Source organism: Myotis myotis, unplaced genomic scaffold (genome assembly GCF_014108235.1).
Source record: "Myotis myotis isolate mMyoMyo1 unplaced genomic scaffold, mMyoMyo1.p scaffold_m19_p_3, whole genome shotgun sequence".
NCBI lineage: Eukaryota > Metazoa > Chordata > Mammalia > Chiroptera > Vespertilionidae > Myotis > Myotis myotis.
In genome coordinates this window covers 110,027,065-110,045,622 of record NW_023416335.1, presented here as the reverse complement: position 1 = coordinate 110,045,622, position 18,558 = coordinate 110,027,065, and the positions used below count along the sequence as shown (strand labels likewise).

Sequence of the window (18,558 nt, the reverse complement as noted above, 5' to 3'; positions counted from 1 at the left end):
GTAAGGAATTTAATTTTATCAATAAATAATATCGTTATTAAGTATGATATCAAGTTTTATTCAACGTACCTATAGTTTAACTAAGACTTAAAACTTTAAGTAAAGTTTATTAAGTTACTTTAAGTAAAGTTTATTAAGTTAATTTTAGGGAATGTTGTGGAGTGAAAGAAGAAGTAGTGTTGAGGATTGAGAAAGGTACGTTGAGATGGTCTGGACATACAGAGGATGAACGAAAGGAGATAGACCAGCGATGGCGAACCTTTTGAGCTCGGCGTGTCAGCATTTTGAAAAACCCTAACTTAACTCTGGTGCCGTGTCACATATAGAAATTTTTTGATATTTGCAACCATAGTAAAACAAAGACTTATATTTTTTATATTTATTTTACATATTTAAATGCCATTTAACAAAGAAAAATCAACCAAAAAAATGAGTCCGCATGTCATCTCTGACACGCGTGTCATAGGTTCACCATCACTGAGATAGACGAAACAAGTATACAAGACGAGTGTGGATGGGAGAGTTGGAAGGGGTTGACCTCAGCGAACGTACCTCAATCAGATTGAGGACGTTTTTAGCAAAGGCCAGCTTAGGAGTACCCTAATTAAGTTAATAACAATGTACCTACCTATATAGTTTAAGTTTAAAAAATTTGGCTCTCAAAAGAAATTTCAATCGTTGTACTGTTGATATTTGGCTCTGTTGACTAAAGAGTTTGCCGACCACTGGCCTAGGTTATAATGAAATCTTTTGAAATCTGTGATGATTTATTGCTGAAATAAGCCATAAGTTTTGGGGCTTATCCTGGAACTCACTTCTATCTCAGCTTCCATGCCTTTCTGTGGGTTCACTGTTCCTTTTCCTAACTCTCACTCTTCTCTCCTGCCAGTTTTTTATTTGCCATAAAGAAACATTTTTCTTAAAAATTATTAATCAATAACACAAAATAACATGGATAAACCAATCTTACTGCTTGTAGTTTTTCAGATGCTAATTGGGTGGCTTCAGGGGTAAACAATTCCCTTAGTAGGAATCCTTGTTTCTTCAGTTCTTCAAGGTAATTTTCATAGTACTCACTTGCATCTTCAGAGGTTTGCTTTACAGAGAACTGCTTTCTAGGCTGTGAATAGAGTATGTGGCAAAGTGTTAGGATATGAGGATACAGTAACTCAGTATCAATCTTTATTGGATACAGACTATGCACCAGGAACATAAACAAGGCATTAGATCCCTGCTACTGTCAAGGGAGTCATGGCATGTATAAACCTCCTCTTGGACTGGTGGCTATAGGACGCCTCTCAAACATGGCAAAAAGAAGCATGTCATGTTTAAGCTACTTCATTTAAGAAGGTAGAGGTTAAGTTATTTTCCATCAAAAGGGTTTGATAAAGGAAAAGAGTGAGCTACAAGAGTCTCTTCTGGAACAGCTCCTTCTCTGCTGGTTAAGTGAGGCTCATTTCTGTCAAGGTGAACAGACTTGCCAAGTAGACTCAGAAGGGAGGAAGGCACCCAGCAACAGCTCTCCGTATAGAGAGCAGGAAGGGCAGGCTGGCCTAGGCAGCAGCCTCATTTGCTTTCTCAGTAAAAAAAAAAAAAAGTAACATATCTATCATGGTTTTCAAACTTGATTTTTACTTAGTTTTTACCCACACAACTAAATCCTCCACCAAATATAGTCCACATTTTGGGGTAAAAGGTTAACGAAAACTTTTCCTCTTCTTGAACACATCTGCCCTTGGATTAAAGTTTCTAGCTATTCCCATGGAAACCTGAAAAGGGTGGTGTGTAATATTAGGCAAAATTGCTTTGGGTAATAGTAGCCTGTCATTAATCAATTGCATTGGAACTGGGAGGTCAATGAATGAACCATAAACAGAAGGTGGGAAACCTGCACCTTGGGCTTCCCTGGGAGCAGGGACTCCAACAACAGTCACCTCCCTTAAGGGCATCTTGACCCCAGCCCCTTATAAGAGGTCTGGACTCCTGTGGGTGGGCTTCTAAGTTCTGTGGACCTGCACCCACCTGATGTGAGCCTCCTTCCTTGCCTAGAACTGACCCTGGCATGGGAACAAAGTGAGTGTGTCCATAGCCTGAGTGAACTGCTCCTGGGACCACTCCCCTACTGAGCCGCACCTGTGCACCCTGCTGTTTCTTGTCTATAAGCAGAATGTCTAGATAGAAGATGGCTTGATGGTTTTATAGCACTTTCTTTGAACTTTAGGTATTAGTTCTGATTTCATTTTTGTTTCATACTGTTTTGGGTTGGTCTCTGCAAAGCCTTCCTTGCCCCTCAGAGCCCACAACAGTTCATAGACATTTCACCATCACAGTGGATTAAAGTCATGAATGTGATATTTCCTCCCAGGTGGTGATTTCTGAGGACAGGTATGAGTATTTTTTATCTTTGGGTTCCAGCCTCTAGCAGACTGCTTGGTACAAAGTAGGCGCATAATGAGGTGTGTGAATGAGTTGCTTTGAGAGGTATATACACTAGTGAAGTTTCTGTAAGTGACTCAGAACAGGAGCAAGAACCCCACACAGGGTCTTCCTCTGATGAGCCCCCTGTGCTGCTCTGGTCAAGGGGCACTGGGTTCATCTTGCTCTCCTCACCTGACACTTTCCAAAAGGGAACACGTTTCCACTTTTCAAACCTATTTATAGGCAAAATGAAAAATATGAACAGGTCGGCTGGCTCAATGGCCAATGTTAAGGGAGCTAGTTATGAACAAGGGTGGATAAACACATGGGAATCAATATAAAGATCATTACCTCAGTGCCACCGTCTGGGAGGAAGTGTGCGACTATGAGGAAGGCTGGGTATCCGGGGTCCTGGGAGCACTGCAATTCCACCACTGCAATTTCTCGACCTCCCTCTGTCCCCATCTGGAAAAAGAGCTTGGTCTTTCATAAGTTGTATTCATTAAACAACAAACTGCACACGCTGTTTTAAAAGGTTGATTAGCCCTGGCTGGCTGGTTCAGTTGGTTGGAGCATCCCTTCCCACCCCCCCATCCCCACCCCCTCGTGCACCAAAAGATTGCAGGTTTGATTCCTGGTCAAGGCACATGCCTGAGTTGCAGGCTAGATACCCGGTTGGGGTGTGTATGATGGACAACCCATAGATGTTTCTCTCTCTCTTTATCTCATTTTCTTTCTCTCTCTAAAATCAATAAAATGTATCCTCAGATGAGGATTTTTTAAAAAATAGGTTGATTATAAAAGTAATATATGCTCATTTGGAAATGTAATGTAGAAAATACAGAAAGTACTAAGTAAAAACAAAAATCACCTGACATCATACTACAGATATATAATCACTATTAATATTTCAGTATTTTTCCCTCTCATATTTTTACTATAGATATATCTGTATATGTTTAAATGGTACCACTTTTCAGATCATCTTTATTACAGAGGGAATGTTATTTTCAACTTATGTTGTATTATAATACCTAAAAATACAAATGGAGCATCATTTTGAATGCCAAAGTTAATTTGCATTTGTGTGATGTTGGAAAAAAGTATTTTGTTTTTCTTTTATTTACTTATATTTTTTAATCCTCATCCAAGGATATTTTTCCATTGATTTTTGAGAGACAGTGGAAGGGTGGGGGAGAAAGAGAGAAACATTGATGTGAGAGAGACACATCGGTTGCTTGCCTCCTGCATGCACCTGAACCAGGCCGGGGTTTAAGCCTTCAACCGAGGTATGTGCCCTTGATCAGAAACAAACCCAGGGCCCTTCAGTTCAAGGGCCGACCCTGCAGTCTATCCACTGAGCCAAACTGGCCAGGGTATGTTTTTCTTTTAAATGAAAAGTAATGGAAATTCAAGATGGTGTAAATACTTGTATCAAATCTACTCTTAAAATATAAGAAACTATTAAAAACAAGAAGGACTTTTATTTCTTTTAATTGATCTTAAAAAGAGGAAGGGAGGGAGGGAGAGTGAGAGAGAGAAGGAAAAAAAAACATTGATGTAAGAGAGAAACATGATCGGTTGCCTCCTATACACACCCTGGGTATGTGCCCTGATCAGGAATTGAAGCTACCACCACTTGGTGTACAGGACGACACTCCAACTGAGCCATATCAGCCTGGGCAGGACCTTTATTTTTAATATCATATTAACATTTCATACTGTTTACATTTTTATTATGAGCATGAGTTACTTAATCAGTAATTATGAGCAATTACTTTTACACTAAAAATTAAACATTACATTTTTTAAATTAATTTTTAGAGAGAGTGGAAGGGAGAGAGAGTGAGAGCAAGTGTGAAACATCGATTTGTTGTTCCATCCGTTTATGCATTCACTGGTTGTTTCTTGCATGACCAGGAGGGATCAAACTCCCAAAGCTGGCATACAGAGATGACATTCTAACCCACTGAGATACTCAGCCAGGGCCATTACACTTTAAATGTAAAAATTTTCTTGATTATTAAAAAGCAACTCATATATTAAGAAATATTATTCAGGATATGCACAATTTTTCAAAACAAGAAAATTATCAAACAGAAAGAATAATCACATGACATTCAGATAGCTTTTTTTCCAAAACAGAAATCAAACTCTTACTTTTTCCAAGATATTATATTTTGCAACTTCAAAATCTTGAGGAAAATGAGGAATTTCAACATTCTTTGTATAAAACCTGAAATGTGTATAAGTAAAATTTTAATATTAAAATCTACTTTTAGACTACATAGGATTTTCCTAGAATTTTTCTTGTACCTCCCCTAACTACATTCAAAATGCATTATAAGTAAGTCCCTAATGCCTCCTTACAAATTCTAAAAATGGTCAAAAGGTCTTGTGGAATCAAAAGGTCCTTTACATAATTCTAGAGCTCTGATGCCAAAATTGTGTGTCTATATTGGATAGCAGGGAGTGGTATAAAGCATAGGTATAAAAGAAACAGGCCAACGTGTTGGAGAAAGCACATCCCCTCACAGACAGGCAGCCTGCGTTCACTCTGCAATGTACCCTGAGACACCATATCACTGCAGACAGGCACTCACCTTCTGCACTACAGTCAAGTCCCCTTTCTTTTATTAATCTGTACTTTTTATTTTGATACTTGTTCTCTCTTTTAGACCTACTATTAATAAGTAAAATAAGGTAAAATGTGATGCTTAATTGATACGGTAGTCTTGGGTACGCTTTAAGAAGCCATGTAGAGCTTCAGACTCACATACTCCATTTGGGAAGGTTGTTATTATATTTTAAATGAACAAATGGGACTACATCAAAATAAAAAGCTTCTGCACAGCAAAAGAAACCATCAACAAAACAACGAGAAAACCCACTGTGTGGGAAAACATATTTGCCAATGTCATATCTGATAAGGGCCTAATCTCCAAAATTTATAGGGAACTCATACAACTTAACAAAAGGAAGATAAACAATCCAATCAAAAAATGGGCAAAGGACCTAAATAGACACCTTTCAAAAGAGGACATTCAGAAAGCCAAGAGACATATGAAAACATGCTCAAAGTCACTAATCATCCGAGAGATGCAAATCAAAACAACAATGAGGTACCATCTCACACCTGTCAGACTGGCTATCATCAACAAATCAACAAACAACAAGTGCTGGAGAGGATGTGGAGAAAAAGGAACACTTGTGCACTGCTGGTGGGAATGCAGACTGGCGCAGCCACTATGGAAGACAGTATGGAGTTCCCTTAAAAAACTGAAAATGGAACTCCCATTTGACCCTGTGATCCCACTTCTAGGAATATATCCCAAGAAACCAGAAACACCAATCAGAAAGGATATATGCACCCCTATGTTCATAGCAGCACAATTCACCATAGCTAAGATCTGGAAACAGCCTAAGTGCCCATCAGTAGATGAATGGATTAGAAAACTGTGGTACATCTACACGATGGAATACTATGCTGCTCTAAAAAGGAAGGAACTCTTACCATTTGCAACGTCATGGATGGAACTGGAGAGCATTATGCTAAGTGAAATAAGCCAGTCAATGAAGGAAAAATACCACATGATCTCACTCATTCATGGATAATAGAGACCATTATAAACTTTTGAACAATAATAGATACAGAGGCAGAGCTGCCTCAAACAGATTGTCAAACTGCAGCTGGAAGGCCGGGGAGGGTTGGGGGGCAGGAGGTAGGGGGGTAAGAGATCAACTAAAGGACTTGTATGCATGCATATAAGCATAACCAATGGACATAAGACACTGGGGGATAGGGGAGGCTAGGGGACTGTCTAGGGCGGGGGGATAAAATGGACACATATGTAATACCCTTTGTAATACTTTAAGCAATAAATTAAAAAAAAAATAACTAAGACAAAAAAAAAATATCAGGTAGAGATTAACAAAGTGTTTCTAGAGAGGGAAACCAAGATGGCGGCATAGGTAAACACTGGAGTTAGCTGCCTCGAACAACCACTTCAAAAATACAACTAAAAGATGGAACGGACATCACCCAGAACCACAGGAAGACTGGCTGAGGGGAAATTTTTCAGCTAGAAGGAAAGAGAACAGCATACGAGACTCAGAGGAGGCGCAGTGCAGAAAATACAAAGGTGTGGAGGTGCATGCGGAGCGGGCTGGTAGCTGAGGGCGCGGTTGTCGTTTTCAATCGGGAGGGAGTCTCAGATTCTGAGCTCCAGTTCTAGGCGAGTCTCTAGGGACCCAGACTCAAATGGGAGAAGCGGGACTGTCTGGCTTTGGTCGGAACGCGAGGGCAGCTTTCTCTCCGAGGTTTGCAGCGGTTGCTGGGACTCTGAGAGGCAGAGCCTCTGGGGACAGGACTGAGAGCAGCCATAACTGCTCCCCCCACCCGCTCTGTTGATCCTGTGCGACCCACCCCGCCCAAGCCCTGCACAGAGCCATTTGCCAGATAGCCTCAGGGAAAGGCTAGATTAGCACCTCCCTAGAGGACATAAGTTTTCCCACTGCAGACACAGCTGATTCTCACAGCCAGTTGGCCTGGAGGTCAAATCCCCCTAGTATCAACTACAACAATCAAGGCTTAACTACAACAAGACTGCGCACAAAGACCACTAGGGGGTGCACCAAGAAAGCATAAAAATGCGGAGACAAAGAAACAGGACAAAACTGTCAAAGGAGGATATTGAGTTCAGAACCACACTTTTAAGGTCTCTCAAGAACTGTCTAGAAGCCGCCGATAAAGTTATTGAGATCTACAAGAAATCTAATGAGACCCTCAATGTTATGATAAAGAACCAACTAGAAATTAAGCATACACGGACTGAAATAACGAATATTATACAGCCTCCCAACAGCAGACCAGAGGAGCGCAAGAATCAAGGCAAAGATTTGAAATGCGAAGAAGCAAAAAACACCCAACCGGAAAAGCAAAATGAAAAAAGAATCCGAAAATACAAAGATAGTGTAAGGAGCCTCTGGGACAGCTTCAAGCGTACCAACATCAGAATTATAGGGGTTCCAGAAGATGAGAGAGAGCAAGATATTGAAAACCTATTTGAAGAAATAATGACAGAAAACTTCCCCTACCTGGTGAAAGAAATAGACTTACAAGAACCCCAAACAAAAGGAATCCAAAGAGGACCACACCAAGACACATCATAATTAAAATGCCAAGAGCAAAAGACAAAGAGAGAATCTTAAAAGCAGCAAGAGAAAGACAGCCAGTTACCTACAAGGGAATACCCATACGACTGTCAGCTGATTTCTCAACAGAAATTTTGCAGGCCAGAAGGGAGTGGCAAGAAATATTCAAAGTGATGAATACCAGGAACCTACAACCAAGATTACTTTATCCAGCAAAGCTATCATTCAGAATTGAAGGTCAGATAAAGAGCTTCACAGATAAGAAAAAGAAAAAGCTAAAGGAGTTCATCACCACCAAACCAGTATTATATGAAATGCTGAAAGGTATCCTTTAAGAAGAGGAAGAAGAAGAAAAAGGTAAAGATACTAATTATGAACAACAAATATGCATCTATCAACAAGTGAATCTAAGAATCAAGTGAATAAATAATCTGATGAACAGAATGAACTGGTGATTATAATAGAATCAGGGACATAGAAAGGGAATGGACTCACTATTCTTGGGGGGGGAAGGCGTGTGGGAGATGCAGGAAGAGACTGGACAAAAATTGTGCACCTATGGATGAGGACAGTGGGGGGGGGGGTAAGGGCAGAGGATGGGGTGGGAACTGGGTGGAGGGGAGCTATGGGGGAAAAAAAGAGGAGCAAATGTAATAATCTGAACAATAAAGATTTAATAAAATAAAATTTAAAAAAACAAACAAACAAAAAAACCCACAAAGTGTTTCTAAAGGCTATTCAGTAAGGTAACAGAGTGAGCAGACTGCCCAAATCTTATCTCTAGTGATTTTTCTTTTTACAAATCAATGTCACAATTACATCCAATCTCATATAATACTGAGAAGATAAAATAATTATCACTATACCAACTGAAGTAAAAAATATTAAATAAAAACTTAATAGAGAGTTAAATAAGCAACATAAATTAAAATACTACCAAAAATACTGATATAATAGCATTTTAATACCGTGCTTGAGGTTTATAAAAACTCTGTCTAGTCTTAATGACCAAAAGTAGATTACTTAGTAAGTTTCACGATGTTTTCTGTCTCTGTGGCATTGTCCAGGCTTAGCTTGTCTGCTTTCACTTCTAGAATTAAAACAAACAAAACACTTGTTAACTACTCAAAGACTTATTAAAATGAGCTAATAAGCCCACAGCGTGGCTCAGTGGTTGAGTGTCGACCTGTGAACCTGAAGGTCATAGTTCAATTCTTGGTCAAGGCACATGCCCCAATTGCAGGCTCAATCCCCAGTGTGAGGCATACAGGAGGCAGCTGATCAATGATTCTCTCTCATCATTGATGTATCTCTCTCTCTTTCTCTGAAATCAATAAAAATATTTTTAAAACAATAAAGGAGATATGCTACTTTTGTTTTTTGGGTTTTTTTAAAGGGGATAATGATGATTTTTTTAAAATTTTTTAAAAATATATTTTATTGATTTTTTACAGAGAGGAAGGGAGAGGGATAGAGAGTTAGAAACATCGATGAGAGAGAAACATCCATCAGCTGCCTCCTGCACACTCCCTTCTGGGGATGTGCCCGCAACCAAGGTACATGCTCTTGACCAGAATCAAACCTGGGACCCATGAGTCCGCAGGCTGACGCTCTATCCACTGAGCCAAACCGGTTAGGGCAGAGATATGCTACTTTTGGAGAAATTACCTTTTGAAAAAATCTTCTTTAGCCAAATGCTGGTCATAAAATGTCCAGTCGTTAAGCTGTGATGATAACTTTTTAACACAAAGATTCCTCCTCCTCCCAGTTAAAATTACACATCAAGTTTTCTTAGACTATCTGTGTGTTTTTTAAATTTTTTATTTTATTAATTTCTATAGAAAGAGAGGAGGGGAAATGGTGGGAGGAGTCAAGGGAGAGAGAGAGATTTGTTGCTCCACTTAGTTATGCATTCATTAGTTGATTCTTGTATGCGTCCTGACTGGAATCAAACCCACAACCTTGGCATATCAGGATGACACTCTAACCAACTGAGCTACCCGGCCAGGGTGAAACTACCAGTGTTTTTTGTAGTCATTCTGATTCTGACAACACCAGACTGAATATTGACAAATCTACTTTGCTAAAGTAATCTTTGTCCTTTGCTATGTTGCTGCCCATTTTCTGAGATAACAACAAGCCTAATTTTTAGGTAGTATTTCTGGACCATACTTTGTCTGTAATATCTTTGACAAACCAAAATGTTTGATATGAAATACTTACCAGAACTGCTTGTCTCTTGATAAGGAGGTAGTGTGGTGTCCAGTGACTTGTTAGGATTGTAATTCTTTACGTCCAAGAGTCTCCCTTCTTTGATAGATTCCCATATAAAATCCAGGTTTGCAATCTGGATATGGTTCTTTTGGATAGACTTCAGTTGGTACTGACTGAGAACATCAGCATTGTCTAAGATTATATGTGTACACTAAGAAAAAATAATCAATACATTATGCATTAGTAGAAACAAAACTTAAATTATTTTGTATCTGTAATTTTCACCCTTGCAAAGTCTTGTTTGAAGGTAATTTGCAACAATTTTCCTCAGATTTCTAAAACTCTTATAAGTAATAAAATTTCTTGTTACATTAAAATTTTTTTACATCAACAATTATTAAAGATTATGGATATGGATATACCATAATTGATTAACCAATCCCAGCGTTTTTTCCAAATTTTCACTCCTCTAAAAAAATGCTGTGCTGAATATCTTCATGTACACTTCTTGTACAACTTTGTTTTTTCCTTAAGGGTGGAATAAGAGGTTTAAAGGGTTTTCATTATTATTTTGTTAATTTGTAATTTTATTCACTTATTTTAAAATAAGTAGTATATGCACATTGTAGAATATCTAAAAAGTAAAATTATAATATTAAGTTAATTTATTCCTCACCATTTCTCCAGGTTCCTGTCCAGAGGAACCTGAGCTAATCTATGTAGACAACATGCATACAAGTACACAGCCCTCTTTGTAGCCACAGATGGCACTATACTAAACATACTGCTTTTCCACTTGACAATTTATTTTGGAGATCATTCCTCGTCATTACATATTGTGCGATCTCCTTCATTATAATAGCTGGTATGCACATTTCAAATGTTTATAGACACTGGCAAAACAACTGCTGAAAAGGTTGCAGTCCTGTATGTGAGAAATTCTAAAAGTGAGAACCTGTGTTGGTATTCTCTGAACTGAAAGAATATAAAAGGCATGCATTAATTCATCATCCACAGAAATCCTAAGACAGGTCAGTGGCTAACCTGGAGGAAAAGAGGGCCATTCTGTATCTGACATTCACAGATAAACTACCAAATGCCAGAGAAGTACCCAGCATCCAGCTAGAGTTGCCTGTGCTTCACAAAACAAACCCAGCTCCTTCCACTGGCAAGCCCAGGGCTGTGGTCCAGGAAGCGGCAGTCCCATCAGCCCACCGAGAGGGAAGAGCCTGCACCGGGCAGGGCCTGTACTTGTAGGCCTGGCACCTAACAACTTTGAATTTCAATGTTTAGTTCTTATGATGAGGTGGTTAAAACAGAGCAGGGTAACCTTAGTTATTTTCAAGATTTCATCTAGCTGTGAAATTCTGTATCTAAACTGTCAGTCCAACAGTTCATTTCAAGAGAAAAGGTAGCTTCCTTCCACCTTTAAATAAGCAGTACAAAGATGGGTTTTTTTCTGTCCTATAAGAACCACCCTTACAGGTGTCACTCCAGTGCTGACATACTGGTGAGTGACTAGAGTGCTTTTGGCAAATGCTGCACATTCTCCTTTGAGAACAGATTTGGCTGGTCTGATGTTACTTTTTTGGTGTCCTCAGCTGTGCTCTAATGATATTAGATTCACATGGCATAGAGGATTGTCCTATACAGCTCACAGGAGTAGGAGAAGATGGAATGGGGTGGTCTTCCCTCCTCTGCCTCTCTCCAGCCCATTCCCTGTGGGAGCTGTCACTTCCCCTGCCTCCACTGACTTCCCTGGTGCCAGTTTCTCTACCTACTTTTCTCACCATGACCTGCACCCCCTCAGGCACAATGGTCTATCACAGAAGAATTCTTAGGATATTTTACCTGCGGATTTAATAAGAAGGAAACATTTCCACCATTCTCCTTAATGTCAGTTTGTAGCTTTTTCTTCTGTTGACCAGGTAAGTGTTTTACTTTCAAACAGAAAGTACAATTTGCAAAGACTCCCACAGTCATCCTGTAGGGAAAAGAAGTTTCAAGTCATAACTTTTAAGGATTTGCTTTTCAGTGAATATGATAGTGACTTTAGAATTGTTCTACATGCAAACTGTGGGAAAGTGGGCATTATTTTTTTTAAAAAAGATATTGCAATCATATTATAATCACAAAAGTTGGATATTACTTCAGTTTTCAGTATGTATATTGGTTTTAGAATAATTTCTAGCCTTTATGGCTGATATTATGACACCCCAAAATCCTTTGGTATAGATTCGTAATATACATTTTTTTAAGACATGTGATTTTTAAAAATATATATTTTTATTGATTTCAGAGAGGAAGGGAGAGGGAGAGAGAACATCAATGATGAGAGAGAATTATTGATCCATCATGAACCCCCCCTCCCCTTTATCCCCCCTTCCCGCCCCCCTTACAGGATCAAGCCCTCAACCCCGGCATGTGACCTGACCGGGAACTGAACTACGACTCCCTGGTTCATAGGTCGATGCTCAACCACTGAGCCACACGGGCCAGGCATAATATACATTTTAAGGAAAACATGACAGATTTTAGTCACAGATCAAATATAGAAGCATTGCCCTGGCTGGGTAGCTCAGCTGGTTACAGCATCTTCCTGGTCCACCTAGGTTACAGGTTTGATCCCAGGTCAAGGCACATACAAGAATCAACCCGTGAATACATGAATAGGTGAAACAACAAATTGATATCTCTCTCTCTCTCCCTTAAATCAATCAATAAATAAAGAATATATAGAAGTGCCCTGGCCAGTGTGGTTTGGCTCAGTGGCTGGAGAGTCAGCCCACGCATGGAAGGATTGAGGGTTCAGTTCCCAGTCAAGAGCACATACCTGGGTTGCAGGTTCAATCCCCGCCCCAGTTGGGGCTCCTGTGGGAGGCAACCAGTTGATGTGTCTCTCTCACATTGATGTTTCTCTCTCTCCCTCTCTTCCTCCCTCCCTCCCTTCCACTCTTTCTAAAACAAAACAAAACAAAAATCAATAGAAAGAATACCTTCGGGTGAGGATTAATATCCTTGGTTGAGGATATATATATATATGTGTGTATATATATATATATATATGCATTAATTTCTAATTAAAAATTAACATTATGTGATAGTGAAACCATGGACTTTTATATTTAAGTCCTGGGAAACTTTCAGCCTCTCTCTCACAAATTCTGGCCACTTTATCCAGAAACTGTGGGTGCAGTTGGGAGCCTCCCTGGAACCCTTAGCTCTGATCCAGGACAGGCTGTAGCCTCCCCATGGCCCCCGGGAGCAGCTGTAGTCACACACATCCTCATAACCACTCTTAACACTTTTAGTTTCTCCAGTAGAACAGATCCCATGCGAGGGCTGTGCTTTGTTGATTTTTACCTAGACTCTAGGGCACACAGTAGGCATTCAATAAACGCTTGCTTACTAAAAACTCCCTCATCCATTAAAACCAAGGATTACGAATATCCTCTGACACTATTTGCATATTTGGACTCAAATGGCATCAACTCTGCACCTTCCTAATGGGACTATTGAGGCCCTGAGAAGAGAGGCCCCCCACTCTGGTGCTGCTCCACCTCCAGAAGCCTGTCACAGCTCTGAGCACATAGACCCGAACTAACGGGTGCTCACTGAATACAAGATCAAGTCAGCGCACGGAAAGGATCTGCAACACGCACACATTCGGAGTGAACTTCTCCTTTATTCTAGCGCCACATTTTACAGATCTTCATGTTTACTGTCATTTTGCAACCCAGAGCGTAAGGCTGAACACTGGGCCGCGCCCCGCTTTTCTAGAGACAGATTTAACATTCAGCCCCGGAAGGAATCATTAAACTCAATTCCAGGTTTTCGACTTTGAACTTCAACTGACAGTAAATGTTCCTATCACGCACGGTTTTCCCAATTACTCACGGTGTTCCTTGATTATCCATCAAAATCCTGGACTTTTTGCAAAAGCTTGCTTTGTAACCCAACTTTCAGAAGACAGACAAGCCCTTTGGCACGTCGGAAACAAGAAACGCAGGGCCCCGGCGCGACCGGCTCCTTCCGGGAGACCCGGGCCTGAGCGCCCGGGCGGCCCCCGCGTCCTGTCCCCGCCGGCGGCCCCCGCGAGCGCACCGGGCTGACGCCCAGGACTAAGACTACCCCGCGGCGCCCACGCACCTGCCAGAGGACCCGGCCGCCCCTGTACCTCCGGATTCTGGGCTTTCTGACTCCGGGCGATTCCGAGCTCCAGACTCCCCTGGGCGTTGACGAGGGCGGACGGGGCCGCCGGAGCCCCGCCCGCGCCGCCACCGGCCGCGCCCGCACCCGGACCGTGGGCTCCGCGGCCAGGTCGCGCCTGCGCAGGCGGGCTTTCCTTCCCGAACCAGCCCAGGGTTAGGATTTTTTGTTTCTGGCGGGATTTAGCAAATAAGTGGTGACTCCAAGTTGGATTTTGGCGAAAGTGTGTGGATGATGCTGCCATTTAACTGAGAAGTGAGGGTGATTTCCGGGAGCTTGGAACAAGCAAATTTTGGAAAGGTTTGGAATTGGGGAAACAGGAGGGTAAGATAATGAATTTAGTTTAAGACTTCCTGAGTTTGAAGTTCCTGGCAGTGTTCCTAAGTGGTTAGAAATACAAATCTGCTCTTCCAGAGAAGTAAGGGCTGGAGATTCATTGAGTAGCGGGTGAAGTGATGGGAAAGAATAAAATTTCCAGATATGAAGAAAATGAGAAAAGATGTAGAAAGGTTATGAATCTATACCCGACTACTGGCATACGTCAGTGATATTGCAGGGTGGGTTCTGGACCACCACATTAACACCAGTATCACAGTGTTACCAGAAAGGGAACCTGGCCTTTGGTGGGTGCGCCTAGGGCCAGTGGTAGTGTGTGGGATCTTGATATTGTGCAGTAAAAATTTCACAGCACGAGTCTAGGTGATTACAAGTGGAACATTTATTAAAGCTGGGGACAGTAAAACAAGAAAGGGCTTAGCATAGAAGAAGGAACAGAAGGGCCTAGGCTGAGCTGCCCTAGTTCTCTGGAAAGAGAGAGAAAAAGGAGCCTTGGGATCAGGTTCAGAGGTTAGTTAGCCAGAAGGGGCCACTGCCCATTGCTTCCCTGGTTGCAAGCCTGGTGAGGTCCTTGCATCTCTCTGATAATCAATGACTTTGAGCATTTTTTCATATGTCTCTTGGCCATCTATATGTCCTCTTAGGAGAAGTGTCTATATAGGTCCTTTGACCATTTTTTAAATTGGATTGTTTGTCTTCCTTTTGTTATGTTTTATAAATTCATTATATATTTTGGATATTAAACCTTTATCAGATGTATTTTCTCCCATACAGTGGGCTCCTTTTTCATTTTGTTGGATTTTTTTGCTGTGCAGAAACTTTTTATTTTGATTTAGTCCCATTTACTTATTTTCTCCTTAGTTTCCTTTTCCCTAGGACAGTGGCCGGCAAACTGCGGCTTGCGAGCCACATGCGGCTCTTTGGCCCCTTGAGTGTGGCTCTTCCACAAAATACCACGTGTGGGCGCGCACGTACAGTGCGATTGAAACTTCGTGGCCCATGTGCAGAAGTTGGTATTTTGTGGAAGAGCCACACTCAAGGGGCCAAAGAGCCGCATGTGGCTCGCAAGCCGCAGTTTGCCGACCGCTGGCGTTAGGAGATGCCTGCCTGTCGGGAAGAAAAGGGAAAAGGAATGGGGGGAGGGCGCTGCTTCCCAAAGGGAGATCACAGGCTGGGTCCTTTGTCTTGAGGCTTAATCTCTTTCTCTAAGGTAGGAATCATAGGGGAGGTCTCAGGGGAGGTTTTCAGCAGAATGTTAATCAGTTTTCTAGGTGTGCTCCTTCAGGGCTGTGGTCTTCACTAGTTGGTCAGTCATCAAAGCTGATCCTGGTGTCACCCACCTGATTTTGCTGCTTTTTTGAGCCAAAATACAACTGAGGCCTAGATGTTATTTCTAGGGAGGTGACCGTCTGTATCTGCTGTAAATTGCTCTGTCAGTTTGTTTAACTATCTCAGTTTCCTCATTCCACGTGTCCTGGTTTACTGGCCTGTCGCAACAGTAGAGCCAGTCACATGAATTTTTTGGTTTCCCAGTGCATATAAAAGTTGTGTTACACTATATTATTAGATAGGACAAGGGTCTCAGATCTGGGTGGTTCTGACAGTGCTATTCTTGCTAATGTTAACATGTAGCACAATATTTTGCAGATGCAGCTGTAAAGGGATGATCTTGACGAGGAGCCCAACAATAAGTTTAACCAACTGCCAAGGAGAAAATGTGTAATTAACTGAATATTGTATATAAGCAACAACTAAGCCTCCTTTCTGTAAGACAGAGGTTTGGGTATGAATTCCCTGTCTCCTTTACTTGCTGCAAGTAAATAAAACTACCTCAGGACGATCACACCTCATCCTAGCTCATTTGGTTCAATGGTTAGAGTGTGGGCCTGCATACCAGAGGGTCTCAGTTCAGTGTCACAGATTCAGTTCCTGCTCAAGGGCAGGTACCTGGGTTGTAGGCCCGAAGTTTCTTTCTCCATGTCTCCTTTCTCCTCTAAAAAAATTAATGGATGCCTGGCCAGTGTAGCTCAGAGGTTGAGTGTCAACCTATGACCCAGGAGGTTGAGGTTCAATTCTGGGGTGGAGCACATACCCGGTTTGTGGGCTCAATCCCCAGTGGGGGGGCTTGTAGGGGGCAGTGGATTGATGATTCTCTCTCATCATTGATGTTTCTACATCTCCCTCTCCCTTCCTCTGAAATCAATAAAAATATATTTTAAAAAATCAATAGAAAAAAATATTTTTGGGTGAGGATTATCAACAACAAAAAGATGACCACTTCTCGTTCTTGACTAGAACACCCCAAGCGGTGACCCCCTGGATTTCATTATAATATTCTAAACTATTAAGTGTGCAATAGCATTATGTCTTTTTTTTAAAGTACATAACTTAATTAAAAACCACTTTCGCTAAAAAATGTAAATTTATTTTAAAAATTTAAAATTTTTAAAATTTTTAACTTTTGCTAAAAAATGTTTGTAAATTTGTAAAAAAATATATATTATTAAAAAAATGCTTACTGTCATCTGAGCCCTAGGTGAGTGTAATCTGGTTGTGAAGGGTCTTGTCTCAATACTTATGGCTGCTGATTGCTCAGAGTGGTAGCTGCTGAAAGTTGGGGTGGCTATGTCAATATCTTAAAACTAGAGGCCCAGTGCACAAATTCGTGCACGGGTCGGGTCCTGCCGGTCCTCCCCAATCGGGGCCAGCTAGCTGGGGGAAGGGCTGCAGCCATCGGGCGGGTTGGCTTGCCCCAGTGCACATCATAGCGACCAGTCATTCTGGTCGCTTCGCTTTTATATATATACTAGAGGCCTGGTGCACAAAAATTTATGCACTCGGGAGGGAGGGGGGGTCCCTCAGCCCGGCCTGTGCCCTCTCGCAGTCTGGGACCCCTTGGGAGATAACAACCTGCTGGCTTAGGCCTGCTCCCGGGTGGCAGAGGGCAGACCCAGTCCCTAGGTGCAGCCCCTGGTCGGGCTCAGAGCAGGGCTGATTGGGGAGTTGGGGCGCCGCCCCCTGTCATGCACAGAGCAGGGCGGATTGGGAGGTTGCGATGCCACCCCCATCACGCACAGAGCAGGGCCAATCAGGGGGTTGGGGCACTGCCCCCTGTCACGCACAGAGCAGGGCCCATCAGGGGGTTGGGGAGCTCCCCCCGTCACACACAGAACAGGGCCGATCAGGTGGTTGAGGAGCTCTCCCCTGTCACTCACAGAGTAGGGCCGATAGGGAGTTGGGGCACTGCCCCCTGTCACACACAGAGCAGGGTGGATCAGGGGGTTGGGGCACCGTCACTGTCACACTCAGGGCAGGGCCGATGGGGAGGTTATGGCTCTACCCCATCACACACAGAGCAGGGCCCGTGGGGTGGGGGTTGGGGCGCCGCCCTCTATCACCCACAGAGCAGGGCCAATCAGGGGGTTGGGGCGCCGCCACTCTCACACTCAGGGCAGGGCCGATGGGGAGGTTATTGCTCTACCCCGTCACACACAGAGCAGGGCTGATCAGGGGGTTGGGGTGCTGCCCCCTGTCACACACAGAGCAGGGCCAATCAGGGGGTTGGGGTGCCGCACCCTGTCACACACAGAGCCGCAGGGCGATCGGGTTGGGGAGCTCCCACCTATCAGGCACAGAGCAGGGCTGATCAGGGGGTTGGGGCGCCTTCCCCTGTCACGAACAGAGCAGGGCGGATAGGGAGGTTGTGGCCCCACCCCCTGTCACACACAGAGCTGCAGGGCAATCAGGGGGTTTGGGCGCTATCCCCTGTCACACTGATCCCGGTGCCGGGAGGCCTCGCGGCTCTGCTGCTCCTGGTGCTGGGAGGCATATTACCCTTTTTACTATATAGGATAGAGGCCTGGTGCACAGGTGGGTGCAGGCTGGTTTGCCCTGAAGGGTGTCCTGGATCAGGGTGGGGGTCCCCACTGGGGTGCCTGGCCAGTCTGGGTGAGGGGCTGAGGACTGTTTTCAGGCTGGCGAGTGACTGAAGCTCCCAACCACTCCTTTTTTTCTTTTTTTCTTTTTTTATTCTGGGCCAGCTTTAGCTTTGAGGCTTGGCTTCAGCTCTTAGGCCTCCGCTGCTGAAAGCAGGTTTCTGGCCTTTGTTTACCTTCTGTATTTGAAACAATGTTGCAATCCTGCTGGCTGAAGCCCAGCGGACTAAAGTAGGCTTCTGGGGTTTTGTTTAGCTTCTATATTTGTAACATAGTTGCTTAGAGTTGCAGC

General features: G+C 42.8%; 1 protein-coding gene and 1 long non-coding RNA gene across 10 annotated transcripts in view; one reads left to right on the top strand and one right to left on the bottom strand.

Moving 5' to 3' along the window:
* Positions 1-14,084, bottom strand: part of PARP4 (poly(ADP-ribose) polymerase family member 4) — a 126,103-nt gene extending 112,019 nt beyond the window's left edge. For 3 of the 9 annotated variants that reach the window (XM_036298618.1, XM_036298621.1, XM_036298623.1), the window contains exons 1-7: positions 13,684-13,905; positions 11,638-11,770; positions 9,796-9,997; positions 8,596-8,662; positions 4,579-4,654; positions 2,770-2,883; positions 971-1,120 (exon numbers count right to left, since the gene is read on the bottom strand). In XM_036298618.1, coding sequence (XP_036154511.1) covers positions 971-1,120; positions 2,770-2,883; positions 4,579-4,654; positions 8,596-8,662; positions 9,796-9,997; positions 11,638-11,770; positions 13,684-13,703 — 762 coding nt within the window. In that variant the 5' untranslated portion in view covers positions 13,704-13,905. Of the gene's footprint in view, positions 1-970; positions 1,121-2,769; positions 2,884-4,578; positions 4,655-8,540; positions 8,664-9,795; positions 9,998-10,208; positions 10,315-11,637; positions 11,771-13,683; positions 13,906-13,935 lie in introns of those variants that run through there. The other 6 variants (XM_036298619.1, XM_036298620.1, XM_036298622.1 and 3 more) reach the window with 6 other exon arrangements.
* A 9-nt stretch (positions 14,085-14,093) lies between these two features.
* Positions 14,094-16,174, top strand: LOC118650302. The gene is made up of 2 exons (XR_004965985.1): positions 14,094-14,295; positions 15,979-16,174. It is a non-coding gene; the product is annotated as an uncharacterized LOC118650302 (long non-coding RNA).
* The last annotated feature ends 2,384 nt before the right edge of the window (positions 16,175-18,558 follow it).